Below are 15,758 nucleotides of genomic sequence, written 5' to 3' on the forward strand. Positions count from 1 at the left end.
AAGCCTGAGCTGAAGGCAGCCCCCTAACTGACTTGAGTCACCCAGGTGCCCCTGAAACTCTTTTTTAAAATAATTTGTTCATGTTGAGGTATACTTGACCTATAATAAATAGTATGTTAGTTTCAGGTGTACAACGTAATGATTCAATATTTGCATGTATTGCTAAATGATTATCATTTAGTCTAGTTAACATCCCTAATCATATATATCCCTGGTAACTCTTAAGCACACTAAAATTTGAGAATGGCTCTAAGAGCTCCAAGTGTTCTGCATTTTAGTTTTTGATTTTTTTGTTTGTTTTCCCACAATGGTTCTCATGGCAGTCGAGATGACTATCTATGATTGAGGAGGAAACAGTGTATGGGCCACTGGTAAATCAAGGACTGTTTATACTCTAAATGTACTTAAAAAGAGATCATTCTTTCAATTCCTCAACTCTTTCATATATTATGGATGCTTCCTAAAATATATCTAAATATGTGCAATAAGAGAAGCCAATCACACCAAGTAACTTCTACTGTTTACGTCAAGTTGGCAAAATCAGGTATTATAAAAAAATTAAAAGATTATATCCAGAATCTCTCTCCTTGATTCTTTTTAGTTGATTGCCTTTTTAGTTGATTGCCTTAAGAACTTTGTAAGGTTGGCAATACACTGGTTTGGTGCTGTTTTATCTTCAAAATATGTTTCACATAACCTGTAAATTGCCAAAATTATGAAGAAAAACTCAAACTAGGACTCACATATACTTACTTGCAAAGATATTGATCCAGTGTCTTTAGTTTTGCTTAGGAAGCTAGAAATAGATAAATTCAAATCAATGCTGCTATTATCAGCAGTGGAACCAGTGCCTGAATCAGTATCATTTTCCTTTTGACTCTCAGATTCTGGAAGCAGCATGGTTTCAGTTTTTGATAAAGCACCTATTTCTCCTTTATTTTCTGCATCTTCAGAGTTGATATTAATACTAGGTATTGGAACAGGCTGAGGTTCACTGGGCTGAGAAGAGGGAGTCACTTGAAGTTCTGTTTTAATTGGCATTTCACATGGAATTGCTTTTTGCTCTGTATCTATCTGAACAGTGGCTTCAGGAGCATCCTGAGTTTCATTTCCTAAAGCCTTCTGGTCAGTATGAGTTACTATACGTCTGACCTCTATTTCTTCAGTGCTACTGGATTCAATAATTTCCTCACCTTCATTTGTCCCAGACTCCTCACTGGTCTTTACTATGTTCTCTAAATTGTTGATTAATTGTTCCTCATCTTTACCTTCCATGGATTTCTGATCTATCTCATTAGTTTCCACTACATCTTTAATAGGAACTTCCTCAGTACCACCAGCCTCAGGACCCGTTGTGGGCTTACTTACTAATTTCTGATCTACTTCAACCACTTCCTTCCCATCATTACTCTGAGCATCCTTAGCATTGTCTTCAACTGCCTTCTGAGCAACATCTCCTGCCTCATTTGTTCCTATCACATTGCTTGTATTGCTGATCATGTCTTCTAGAGTTTTGTTATCTTTTCCCAATTTCTCTTGAGTGTCTTCCTTTGTAAGTGTATCTTCATCTTCAACAACCTGAATGTCTGCCTCTTTTTCTCCCGTCTCTTGAGAAACTAAATCCATTGTCTGAATAGCAGTATCTTTAATTTCCTCAGATTCCGTAATCTTATTTTCAAATATCCGTTGCTTTTCCTGAACCTTTTCTTCCTCAGGTTTCAGATTCTGTTCAATATCTGTTTCTAAAGTTATCATTATATTACTTTCTTTTCCTTCATTGACTGAATTAATGTCCACTGTTTCTTGGTCTTCTGTGTCAGGTAGATTTTCAAGCCTGGGTCTCTTCTCCTCTCTCCCATTTTCCTCGATCACTGTTGTTCTATCATGAAGTTCAGCCATAGCTTCTAAGTGAGCATCATTAATATGTTCATTAATTCCCTCTGCAGCTTTTTCAGGTTCATCAGTGGTGAGTTTTTCATTAAGATCTTTGCTGTTAAATTTATCTTCAGAAGTATTATGTTCTGTTTTTTCTGAGACAGATTCCAAAATACAAGCATTTTGTGAAAGTTTATCTTCTTCAGAGCTGGCAATACTAAGGTCAGACGAGGCACGCTTACTTGCAGGTATTGGCTAAAAAAGATTTTATACATTTTAGTGTTAAAATACATCTTCGAGATGGTGACCAAAACAATATACATATTTTGTATATAGATAAGTATATGATTTAAGTCATATATAATGATTTAACATCTTAAGTAAAATTTGATGAAATTATAAAAATAACTTAAAGAACTGGCAAATCTTTAAAAAAATTTGACAAAAATGGAGCAAACTGGTTAATCTTCACCCCTAAAATTAAAGGTTTTGAACTGCTACAAATGGATTAATCTTTAGACACAGGTACAATTACACCTCAAAATGTGACTCTAAATATTACCCAAATAATATTTCCTTTCTAAATACTGACCAAAGAATTTTCTGTTTCTTCCTCATCATCTTCCTCTTTGCCATCTTCAACTTCTTCTGTTACTTCAGCCTTTGCCTCTGCAATCAGCTCTCGAATTGGTTTGTTGGAATCAACCGTAACAAAAGGATGCTGTTTGATCATTAAAAAGAACATACTTAATTAACAGCTGAAATGGTTGCTTATAAAATTTCAAACACATAATACACACATCATTATGTGATAAAATATAAACACATGGGTAGCAAAAATATAAACCACTTCAGATAATGTTACATTTGAGCAAGGAAGGAGCAGAAGGGGACTGAGCAGAAATAGGGGCTGCCTACAAGTATGTAACTTTTTTAAGAATTGGAAGGAAATATGTCAAAAATGGTAATATATCTGGGTAATAGGTACATGTACTTTTCTGCTATGTTCGAAATTTCATAATCTAAAATAAATTTTAAAGCAAATTTCAAATTGATACATTTTTGGTTCTTAAGAAGTAACAACAATATATATATATAAATCCTGGATAAAACCTCAATAAAAGAATTACAAAAAGCTTTGGAATTCTGTTTAAAGTGTCTGAAAATAAGAGTGCCTGGGTGGCTCAGTAGGTTAAGCATCTGCCTCTTGCTCAAGTAATGATTCGGTGTCCTGGGATTAAGCCCTGCATCTGACTTCCTGCTCAGTGAGGAGCCTGCTTTTTCCCACTCCTTCTGCCCTCCCCCCTGCTTGTGCACATGAGTGCACTCACTCTCTCTCATAAATAAAATCTTTTTTTTTTTTTTAAGATTTATTTATTTATGATAGACACTGAGAGAGAGAGAGAGGCAGAGACACAGGAGGAGGGAGAAGCAGGCTCCACGCCGGGAGCCCGACGGGGGACTCGATCCTGGGACTCCAGGATTGCGCCCTGGGCCAAAGGCAGGCGCTAAACCGCTGAGCCACCCAGGGATCCCCTCACAAATAAAATCTTAAAAAAAGTGGTCTGCAAATACCTGCTTTTTTGACATGGTTCTAATATTCTTTATTTTATTTTTTACTTATTTTTATTTTATTTATTTTATTATTTTCATGAGAGACAGGCAGAGATACAGGCAGAGGGAGAAGCAGGCTCCTCACAGGGAGCCCAATGCAGGACTTGATCCCCAGACCAGATATCATACCCTGAGCCGAAAGCATACGTTCAACTGTTGAGCCACCCAACCGTCCCTGGTTCTCACATCTTAAGAGTAAGAAGACATTTTATTCATCTTTGGACACTCAGCAGCACTTAATAGTTCCTGTCACAGACTTAGGCCTTCCAAAGTGGGGATGATGAAAGAATATGAGAAAGTGCATTTTAGGGATGCATCTGTTGCACAGAGATAAACAGATCAACTTAAAATACTATAATGCAAGAGTTACACAGTAACTCAATCTAACAGTAACTGCCTCAGGTTTGTCATTCTGTTTGTCCACTTGTAATACTATTTAATAAATGTCTTTTTTTAAAAAAGATTGTATTCATTTATTCATGAGAGACACAAAGAGAGAGGCAGAGAAACAGGCAGAGGGAGAAGCAAGTCCCGCTGGGAGCCTGATGCAGGACTTGATCCCAGGACCCTGGGATCACACCCTGAGCTGAAGGCAGATGCTCAAGTACTGAGCCACCCAGGCATCCCTATTTAACAAATTTCTATTTCAGTTATTACAAATGGGTCCCGCTATAAAACAAAACTATCCAATCACTTTAAAAGCATTTTTTAATAGATTTTATTTATTTACTTGAGAGAGAGAGCAAGAGCAGGAGTAGGAGGGAGGGACAGAGGGAGAAGGAGAAGCAGACTCCCCACTGATCAGGGAGCCCAATATAGTGCTGGATCCCAGGACCCTGAGATCATGACCTGAGCTGAAGGCAGACACTTAACTGACTGAGCCACCCATATGCCCCTAACACCATTTTTTTTTTAAAAGTCAGCAGTATTTACTGAATATTTACCCTCACCGTAAGAGATTTAAAAAAAATTACTCATGACCCCTGCTCCCAAGGGGCTTGCTTTCTAGTAACTGGAGAGACAAACTAAAAGTAACTAACAAAGTAGAAATAACTAACAGAATTAAAAAGAACACAATTAAATGGAATCAAAAAAGCACAAGTGGGTGACTTATAAGCTAAATGCCTTTTAGTAATGGAAGCACACATGTTTGTAAAGCAAATGTTTACTACTACAATGTATTCTAAGTTTCCACAGGGAAACTCGAGTGAAAAGACAATACACTGAATGATCTGAAACTGTACTCTTCTTAATTAAAACAATTACCTGTAGTTTGCTGTGGTTATATTACTCTTCTCTTACCTGCAGTAGCTGAGATGTAGTCCACCTGGAATCCACATTCTTTTCCAAGCATTTCTTTAGAAAGTCCTTAAAATTTGGAGACCTTCAAAATAAAATTTTAACAATGATAGTCTGTTTTACTTTCTTGTTATTAAAATCAAACAAAACTCTGATAAGATTGAGTTTTATTATGTATGTAATACTATTCAACATAAGAAAATTAGTTAATGAGAATGCTAAGATTTCATAATAATATTAAGAGGAATATTAAGATATCATCTGTAAAAAGAAAACCAAATACATATGTATATAGTCATAGTTTTAGACGCGATATAGTCATACATTCACAAGTATGCCAAAAATCACAGAAACTGTTCTATTAAATTCCACAAATATAAATCAACCACATATACACCTCACTTTCTTGTAGTACAGAAAATACTGTATTATATACAGTTGTTTCATGTAGAACTCAAATCAGTGATATTTTCAAATTTATGGAAAAAGTCAGTTATAAAAATTTGGATGGTGCTTAAGTCTTTAAAAAAAAAAAAGTACCAAAAATCAGTTTTCTACCCATTCAGTCTTTGTAGCACATAACTAAATTTAAATATCCTTGAAAAGCTGGAAGAATAAAACATCAAGTTCTGTTTTGTTTAGAATAATTTACCATTTTGATGGCTGTGCTAATGTAGGGGGCTCTGATTTTGCTATTTTTAGCAGCACTCGCATTGGATTTAATTCATGATGAGGAGGTTCTATCTCAGCCATTTCTATTAAAGTGATACCCAGGGACCAAACATCAGCTTTGTAGTCATACGGTCTGTCCTTAGATGTTTCACACATGACTACTTCAGGAGCCATCCTATGAAGACAGAGAATTTAAAGTTAAGATGTTTAACATAAGAATAACAACTGCAAGCCACATAAAAGATAGACAGTATAATCAATTATGAGGACAAAATTAATGAGTGATAAAAGGTGATTAAGAGCTTCTGATACACTAATACTGCAAATACAGAAAATTGAATACATACCAATATGGTGTGCCAATAAAGGAATCTCTTCTTTGAATTGTCCTTGTGTTTTTAGCTGACACTCCAAAATCCGCTTGAAATAAACAATACAAGTTTGTATTAACTTTTGTTAATACAAAAGTATTAACAGTTTTTTCTTATTAACAGTTTTTTTTTAGCAAAGTTCACTGTACTTAATATAGGGAAAAGCATTTCAAGTCTTTAACAAGGCTACTCTTATTAAAGGGTAATAAGCAAAAGAGAAAGAGTAACTTCTCTACCATCCTAATTTTGACCACACTCTTTCTACCACAACCCCCCTCCAAAAAAAAACCACCAAAGAAAATACCCTATTAATAAACTTAATACCACCATCTTTATACATCTTCAAACCATGAATTGTTCAGAATTGATTTAAAAAAATAGTAACTTTTAAACAGACCAGTCTACCCACTTCAAAACAAATGCTAACTAGTGGTGCATGCTATAATTAATCGTTATAATTACACTGTTAGACGTAATTAAATTGTTAGATATAAACATTTTTTCTATAGGTGAAAAGCAGAAATTACAAAGTAGCCTCTATGACATGTCTTGCTGATTTCTTCATAAAATTATATTACAAAGAAAAAAATAAAAAACTATGCTTTCTGATTTAAATTATAGAGAACAGAAACATTACACCTTTGCCAGTTGTTAATCCTACCTTTTCAGTCTAGAGAACAATTAATAGCAACATAAATTTGCTCTTGCTGCATAATTACCTCATATCGTTTATATATACATGAAGTTTATATATATACTTTTAAAGTTTCATATTTGAACATGTCATAATTCTAAAAATGAATTAAATAATAAAAATCCAATATTTGGTGCTCATGCCCCAAGAAGTGCCATAGAATATATGCTCAAGAGGGACGCTTGGGTGGCTCAGCAGTTGAGCGTCTGCTTTGGCTCAGAGCATAATCCCAGAGTCCCAGGATCAAGTCCCCCAACAGGCTCTCTGCATGGAACCTGCTTCTCCCTCTTTCTATGTCTCTGCCTCTCTCTGTCTCTCATGAATAAATACATTCCTTAAAAAAAATTTAAAAAAAGAATATATACTCAATAAATGGTAGCTACTATTAGTAGCCATATCTCTAATTTTAATCTTTGTGCTATTTTGTTGTTAGAACTCTTAGAAATCTTGCCTGTATTCTAATTATTTTTGTCTATTATATGGTGGCGTTTTTTTGGACCATGTAATTCTCCCACTTAAGAGACAGTGATAACTGCCCATTGCCTATGGAGTGAAGTTCAAGCTTCCTAATGTGGTATATACAAAGTCCTTTATTACATTAGGTATTTCATTAATGTTTTATAGTGAAATTAATAAATGAGTAAGCAAATAAAACATATTAAACTTGGGAGGTTATATCTGCAGAAGATGCAACATAAATAGATTTCTTCAGGACTCTTCACCATTATTCCCCTCTACCTACCACCTCCTCAACTTAGAAGCTTCTCATGTTTTTGGAGGAAGGACTTGAGATTACAATATGAAATTCCTGCCAGAGATTCTGTACTCTGGTAAAATCAGCTCAGTACTTATTCTAGTGTTTTCCTAGAGCTTATTAATGCTCTTTTAACTTTCTCCCCTCAGAATATGATTGGGGAAGAAGGTCCAGGAACAAGCCTAAACCACTGCCTTGTCAACATTCATACCTCTCTAAGCACCCTTATGAACAAGAGGTAAACTAAAGATGGATAAAAAGGTACCTTAATTTCTGTGCAAAGGGGAAAATTAAGATTGCTATGTGCTTTTTGTTCCACTTATAAAAATGCAGCATTTATATGTTAGTCTGTTAAAATAGCATTTTACACACTTATTTCCATTTGCAACCATGTGACCTGATAAAATTCTCAAAAAAGTTTGGTGTATTAAATAGTTCTTGTGGATAGTATGATTCTTTACATCTGTGTACATGTACCAGGTATCACAGAAACAGAAGGTTCCCAAGTATTGACAAATTAATAAAGCAAAAGTTACAACTGTTTTAAATGTCAACCAATTCAAGATGGGTTTTGGCATTCCTAAATCTTCAATAATTTACTTGTTTTTAAAGGTATGCATTATTTTACACAAAAGTATGTTTCTGTATCTAAGATTCTAAATACATTTACAGAAAAATGTGTACCAAAATGGATAATGCACTAATGAACTATTTTTAAATGAGCTACTAGAGTTTAAAAATGACATAAAACAAAAAGAGTAATAAATACCCAGAATTAAAAACCTCAATTATGAGGTGACAGAAGTCAAGAAAAATCAGAAAATATCATTTTATTTATTTTTTTAGAAAATGTCATTTTAGAAACAAAGACTAAAGTAAGAAAAATACAAGAGCAAATAAGCACAACAAATTCACACCCATTACCACCTCACATTCATTAGGATGGCTACCATCAAAAATATAGAAAATAACAAATGTTGACAAGGATGTGGAGAAACTGGAACCCCTGTGCTTTGCTGATGGGAATGTAAAACAGTACAGCTACTGTGGAAAATGGCAGTTCCTCAAAAAATTAAATATGGAATTACCACATGATTCAGTAATTCCATTTCTAGAATACCTAGAAGAATTGAAAGCAGGGAATCAAACAGGTATTTGTATACCCATGTACATAGCAGCATTATTCACAAGAGCCAAAAAGTAGAAGGCAAAGTGTCTGTCAATGGATGAACGGATAAATAAAATGTGGTACATTTAAGTAACTGAACATTGCTAAGCCTTTAAAAGGAAAGTGACATGCTACAACATGGTTAAACCTTGAAGACATTATGCTAAGTAAAATAAGCCAGTAACAAAAAGACAAATATTGGATGATCCCACTTACATGAGGTACCTAGAATAGTCAAATTCATAGAGACAGAAAGCAGAACGGTGGTTGCCAGGAGCTGGGGGGGGAGGGAGGAGGAAGTGGGAGTTAGTGCTTAACGGGTTCAGAGTATCAACTGGGGAAGATGCAAAAAAGTTCAAGAGATGGATAGTGGTGATGGTTGCACAATGTGAATATACTTAATGCTACAGAACCATACACGAAGAAATGGTTAAAACAGTAAATCTTTTAGGTATATTCACAATTTTTTAAAAATGAAGAAACATAAAAAGAATTTGGGAGAGAGTTCTTAAATACTGATGACAGGAAAAGCCAACAAAATTTTTTAAAGTCCCTAAAAAAAGATAGCCAAATGCAAAGAAACAGAACAAATCAAACTCATAATTCCAAAAAACCTTCCTGGAAAAAAAAAAAGCTTGAATATTATAAGAACATATTAGAGAAATGTCTAGTCAAATTATTGGTCTTCAAAGAAAAAATTATTTGGCATATAGGCAAAAAGAGCACATAACTTGAAAGAGAAAGAAAATCAGATTATCATCAGACTTTTCAACACTTTTTTTTTTTTTTTTAATTTATGATAGTCACACAGAGAGAGAGAGAGAGAGAGAGAGAGAGAGAGAGGCAGAGACATAGGCAGAGGAAGAAGCAGGCTCCATGCACCCACCGGGAGCCCGATGTGGGATTCGATCCCGGGTCTCCAGGATCGTGCCCTGGGCCAAAGGCAGGCGCTAAACCGCTGCGCCACCCAGGGATCCCTCAACAACACTTTATAACAGAAGAAAACAGAGTACCATATTTCAGATACTAAAGGAAAGAAATGTAAGCCAAGTATTTTCTACCCAGCAAAACTGACCTTCAAAGTATAGACATGGGTAGAACTGTTCTCATTATACAAGAACTCAGAGAGCCCCACCAGAGTTATCTACCAGAGAAACTTCAGATAACCAACATGACCAAAGAGAGAACAACATAAGGACTGATGGTGAGCATTAAATATAGAAAAGAGGACTAAAATGAGTAATCATGAGATATTATAAATCTATCATCAAAGTCCTGAGAACCAGGACTCTCAGGATAGAAGGAGATACACATATAATATAGAAGAGTTAGGTTAAAACAAAACAAATTTATCTTGAATTTGATTAGTAAATATGTAGAAACTCATAAGAGCCTACCTCTGCCCTCTGGAAAGGCCTAGAATGATGACCAATCCAGAAACTGTTAATCACTTCTAACATTCAGATATAGTCTTGAAATATCATATCCTACTAAAAGAAACCAGAGCTTCTCAAAGAAATGGTTAATTACAAGTTGGAGGCAGGAAATATATAAAATAAGCCTGAAATTTTTCTTTTTTTTTTGTTTTGTTTTTAAGCCTGAAATTTTTCAACCTAACACATAGTAACAAGGAAGCTATCAAAAGCTACTAAAGTCATATCAAAAGGATTAACATACCAACTTAAACAGGCTCCCAATGACCAAAGATGGTACAATGTGAGCTTTAATAAGGATAAAAATTGGAATAGATTTGAAACCCCTAAAATTGGGATCCCTGGGTGGCACAGCGGTTTGGCGCCTGCCTTTGGCTCAGGGCGCGATCCTAGAGACCTGGGATCGAATCCCACGTCAGGCTCCCGGTGCATGGAGCCTGCTTCTCCCTCTGCCTATGTCTCTGCCTCTCTCTCTCTCTCTCTGTGTGTGACTATCATAAAAAAAATAAATAATAAAATAAATAAAATAAAATAAAATAAAATAAAATAAACCCCTAAAATTAAATTCATGAAATAATGATATTTTTTTAATATTTATTTTTATTTATTTATGATAGACATAGAGAGAGAGAGAGAGAGGCAGAGACACAGGCAGAGGGAGAAGCAGGCTCCATGCCTGGAGCTCGAAGCGGGACTCGATCCCAGGACTCCAGGATCACGCCCTGGGCCAAAGGCAGGTGCTGAACCACTGAGCCACCCAGGGATCCCCATTTTTTTTAAGGTTTTATTTATTTATTCATGATAGACGGGGGGGGGGATTACTACACATTGTAATATCTAATATTTTTTTTGCCCCCAAAAAATCAATTTTGGTCCCCCTGAATATACATGCCATAAATAAAATGTAAAGAAAAGAAAGAATAGAGGGGGTGAGGATCCTATAAATTAAGAGACTTAGAAGAAAAATCAGTTTTTAAATATGGGCAAATCTAAAATCTAATGTCAAGAGATGAACACTGGGTAATAAAGGATGAAGAAATGCAAGGAAAAAAAACAACCCAAGGAAGCGATTACTATAAAGGTCAGAATAAAGGCTACCTGTGGAGAAGAGAGGGACATTGATTAAGATGGGATATATGGAAGAGCCTCTAGTTCTATTTCTTGACCTGGGTGGTAGTTACAAAGCTACCACCACACAATTTTATGTAAAGTTACACAGCCACAAAATTACTAAACTACACAATTACTCGTGTGGTTTTATCTGTGTTCATTTTGCAATAAAAAGGTTAAAATTTAATATATCAAATTATATCTGTTTAGATGTCATGAAAAAAGTGAAATGACTATGATCAATGGTATCAAGATGACTTTTAAATATATTTTGTCATTTGCATCTTCCAAATTACACAAATTTAGACCTGGTCACCAGATATTTTTTTTAATTCTTTTTTTTTTTTAATTTTTATTTATTTATGATAGTCACACAGAGAGAGAGAGAGAGAGGCAGAGACACAGGCAGAGGGAGAAGCAGGCTCCATGCACTGGGAGCCCGACGTGGGATTCGATCCTGGGTCTCCAGGATTGCACCCTGGGCCAAAGGCAGGTGCTAAACTGTTGCGCCACCCAGGGATCCCTTTTTAATTCTTAAGGATACTTAAAACGGACTGTATCTTCCACTTGTATGTGTACATAGGAAATTAATCACTTTTCCATCTAAAATCTACATCTATTTTCTTCTTATGAAGTTATCACTTATTTTCTCAGTACAAAACAAAATTAAAAATTCTAGTCCTTGATATTTACTTCAGGCATCCTTTTCAGGTCTACTTTGTTAGTTTACCCAAGATACCACATTTATAAAATGGACTATAAAACTAAACTTGGGAAAAGAAATCCACTAGACATGAGTTTTGGAAATGAAAATAAAACTAAGCAGTTTTATCACATATTCTAAATGTACTACATTAACAAGTATTAAGTCTACATACAAAAATTTCAAGGTAAAAAGAATTAACCAGTTTTTTTAAAGCTTGTCTTTTTGAAAATGAAATCCTTCCTTTCTTACTTTCTTTTTAAAATGTCTTTATAGGGATCCCTGGGTGGTGCAGTGGTTTAGCGCCTGTCTTTGGCCCAGGGCACGATCCTGGAAACCTGGGATCGAATCCCACGTCGGGCTCCCGGTGCATGGAGCCTGCTTCTCCCTCTGCCTATGTCTCTGCCTCTCTCTCTCTCTCTCTCTCTCTCTCTCTGTGACTGTCATAAATAAATAAAAATTAAAAAAAAAAAAAAAAAAGAACCGAGCTGGTTTTCACCTTTAAAAAAAATAAATAAATAAAATAAAATGTCTTTATATTAGTTGCCTATACTTAGGAATTCTGGGACTTAATGAATTATTTATCTAAGTAAGTATTTAACAAAATTAAGATGGAGTAATTCTCCATGCTTTACACATTTGAGTCCTAACACAGCAATATTAAGGAAAATCTCAGCACAAATTCAAAAGTTTATTTAAGGGAAGAAACTTACCCAACTTAATATCTCCATCTAAGGTAAAAAGAATGTTGCCAGCCTTTAGATCTCTGTGGATGATTTTATTATCATGCAAGTAGTTCAAGGCCTCTAGAGTCTGTTTACAAACTACTTGTATTTGGGACTCAGTTAATGGTCTCTCAAGTTCTATAAGGAAAGAGTAAATAAATCTTCATTGTTATACAGTGAAAACCCATCAGCAAGATGTATATTTTTATCATCATTATCAAATATCAATTAGTGAATTATTTTAGAACTAAATATCTACAAAGATTACTTTCCTCATATTTTACATTCAACGTTTCATTTTAGAATTTTGTTACAATTTTCTAAGAATATAGAATGTAATTAAGCTGATTTCTTAATTTATTGAGCTTTACTTAATAAGATATACATATGTATAAATGTTTAAAATACTTTGATTAATAATAATTTAAGATAAAAACATAAAGAACAAAAAAATGTTTACCAAGCATCACAGCATCTACTGCTCCACCTGCACAAAATTCAATGAGGATCTGCGAGGAAACAAAAAAAGCATGTGTCTAACATGACATTGGGTTTGTTTTTTTCTTCAATTTGGAAAAAAAGATAAAGGAATAACTAGGTTATAGAAACAATATTATGCTGACCATAAAGATTCTCTTTGTCAAAAGAGCTAAGAGTCTTAATGATACACATTTGGAGAAAGCACAAAAAAAAAAACACATTGTAGACATATGGGCATTTTTTAATCACCATTTTTAGTGTACCTGCTTCTCTAAAATTACTAGATACACAATTTTTACTGAGAACAGTATTATATATCCATTTCACCATCACCAAATGATTTTATTACACTCATTTTTAATGTAGCTACTATGATTTAAGTGATCCAATCTATTTTTCAACTTTACTACTAGGAATAAATCCCAAAAATACTTAAGAGACTTCTTTTAGTTAAAACACACATATATTCAAAAGCTTCAAATCCTAGGTCAATTATCACATCTTGATGGATGCCTTCCTGGATCTCCCTGGTACACACCACCATGTACCTTTCCTTTTTACCCCATCATAGATGTAATTTTATACATATAATTCCTTGAAGTATTAATTATAGATAATTAAAAGCTACATCTCCCACTAGCTTGTCCCTCACAGATGTCCAACTTTTTATTTTGCAACAATCTCAAGTAAAGATCTTTACTGTCTAGGAGTTCACTTTCATTATAATCTTTGGGAACATTCTCCTAGAGCCCTAAACTATATTAGAGGACACCACACTTGTAACTACAGATAATTTTTTAAAATTATTTGTCTTGTCAAACTGTATAGCTTCCTGCTTTAACCTCTTTGTATAACACTCTTATTTTTTACAGAGGCCTGCCAATTACAAATTGTTTTCAAATTCATTTTATCATTTGAAAAATAATTTGGAAGGTAGATCACTCATCTTATAGATAGAGGAGTAAACAGACTTAAAGGTTAACTGACTTATTTAAGCTTCTACCTACCAGCACCAGGATCAAAAAATACAGAGCTTTCGATTTCCAATCAGGAATTACTTCTACTACCTACTCTTCTCTCCTAACATTTCCCTCGTAACACTTTCCCTCAAGGAGAAAATTCTCATTTCAGAAAGGCCTCATGATTAAATTAGTACAGAGCAAATGACTGACCAGTTATTATAATAAATATGATTTTATTTCTATGTGTATTTGTGCCTAATATTTTCTAAAAATAAACAGAATTTATACATTTGGCCTTAGCTACTACATCATGCACCAAAGGTGAGTCTGATAAAATAGAAGATATTTAAAATTTCTAGTAAACATTCTATAATTACATGATTTACAAAAAGTTTAGGGTAAGAAATTATAAACAATTTCTAAGAAAACAAAAGAGATTTCCAAAAAATTTTTAAATAAATGCTAAATTTAAATTACAAACATGAAAGACCATTTAATTTCATAGTTTAGGAAATTCAATATTTTTATCTAAGTTTTTCCATTTGGGTCCAACGTCAATAATAAAATACTGTACAATTTGAAATATATATCTGAACATCTGCTGAAACTAAGGATAACTACATTGGTAATGAACCTCTTATCAGATCAAATCCCATTCAAGTAACATAAGTAATTAAATAGAAGAGGTAATAGGGCTTTCACAACTTATAAACCTCTGTTGGACAATTAATTCATTTTAACTCTTATAGATCAATAGAAAATAGTTACCCAAAGATTGTTCTCATAATAGAAGGCATCCAGAAGTTTGACTATATTTGGGTGATCACAAGATGCTAATATATCAATCTCAACCATGTAATCTTCAAGTTCTTCTTCAGATTTCGTGTCAATCACCTTTGCAGCAGCTAAAACATTGGTCTCTTTATTCTGGGCCTAAAAATGAAAGCATCACAAGTGTCACATTACAATGCGTACTTGATTTTTTTAATTTTATTTTCTATTTTTAATTTTATTTATTTTTAAAGATTTTATTTATTTATTAATGAAGACAAAGAGAGAAAGGCAGAGACACAGGTAGAGGGAGAAGCAGACTCCCTGTGGAGCCTGCTGCAGGACTCAATCACAGGGCCCTGGGATTATGACCTGAGCCAAAGACAGACACTCAACCACTGAGCCACCCAGGTGCTCCTATTTTCTATTTTTTAAAATGAACTTCAGGGATCCCTGGGTGGCGCAGCGGTTTGGCGCCTGCCTTTGGCCCAGGGCGCGATTCTGGAGACCCGGGATCGAATCCCACGTCGGGCTCCCAGTGCATGGAGCCTGCTTCTCCCTCTGCCTATGTCTCTGCCTCTCTCTCTCTCTGTAACTATCATAAATAAATAAATAAATAAATAAATAAATAAATAAATAAATAAATAAATAAAAATTAAAATAAACTTCATTTTTTTAGACTAGTTTTAGGTTCACAACAAAGTTGAGCAGAAAGTACAGTGTTCTCCCATAGTCCCAGTCCCTACACAAGCACAGCCTTTCCCACCATCAACATTCTGCAGAGTAGTAGTACATTTGTTAAAACTATTGAACCTACAATGACACATCATCCCAAAGGACTACAGTCTTCATTACGGTTCATCTTGGAGTTTACTCTATGGGTTTTCACAAATGTATGACATTATCTACCATTATATCATACAGAATAGTTTCACTGCCCTAAATATTCTCTATGTTTAGCCTATTCATCCCTCCTTTTTTCCTAACCTTTAGCAACCACTGATCTTGTTAACTGTAGCCATAATTCAGCTTTTCAAGAATGTCACATAATTGGAATCAGAGTATGCAGCCTTTCCAGATTGGCTATGTTCACTTAGTAACATGCATTTAAGCTTCCTCCTTGTCTT

General features: G+C 34.5%; 1 protein-coding gene across 3 annotated transcripts in view; it reads right to left on the reverse strand.

The window, feature by feature from the left end:
* Positions 1-15,758, reverse strand: part of SLK (STE20 like kinase) — a 63,347-nt gene that overhangs the window by 25,218 nt on the left and 22,371 nt on the right. For all 3 annotated transcript variants that reach the window (XM_077877752.1, XM_077877751.1, XM_077877753.1), the window contains 8 exons: positions 14,629-14,793; positions 12,879-12,927; positions 12,407-12,556; positions 5,808-5,880; positions 5,441-5,635; positions 4,792-4,873; positions 2,468-2,596; positions 754-2,130 (listed from right to left, as the gene is read on the reverse strand). In XM_077877752.1, the coding sequence (XP_077733878.1) occupies positions 754-2,130; positions 2,468-2,596; positions 4,792-4,873; positions 5,441-5,635; positions 5,808-5,880; positions 12,407-12,556; positions 12,879-12,927; positions 14,629-14,793 (2,220 nt within the window). The remainder of the gene's footprint in view (positions 1-753; positions 2,131-2,467; positions 2,597-4,791; positions 4,874-5,440; positions 5,636-5,807; positions 5,881-12,406; positions 12,557-12,878; positions 12,928-14,628; positions 14,794-15,758) is intronic.

This window comes from Canis aureus, chromosome 29 (genome assembly GCF_053574225.1).
Source record: "Canis aureus isolate CA01 chromosome 29, VMU_Caureus_v.1.0, whole genome shotgun sequence".
Taxonomy (NCBI): Eukaryota; Metazoa; Chordata; class Mammalia; order Carnivora; family Canidae; genus Canis; species Canis aureus.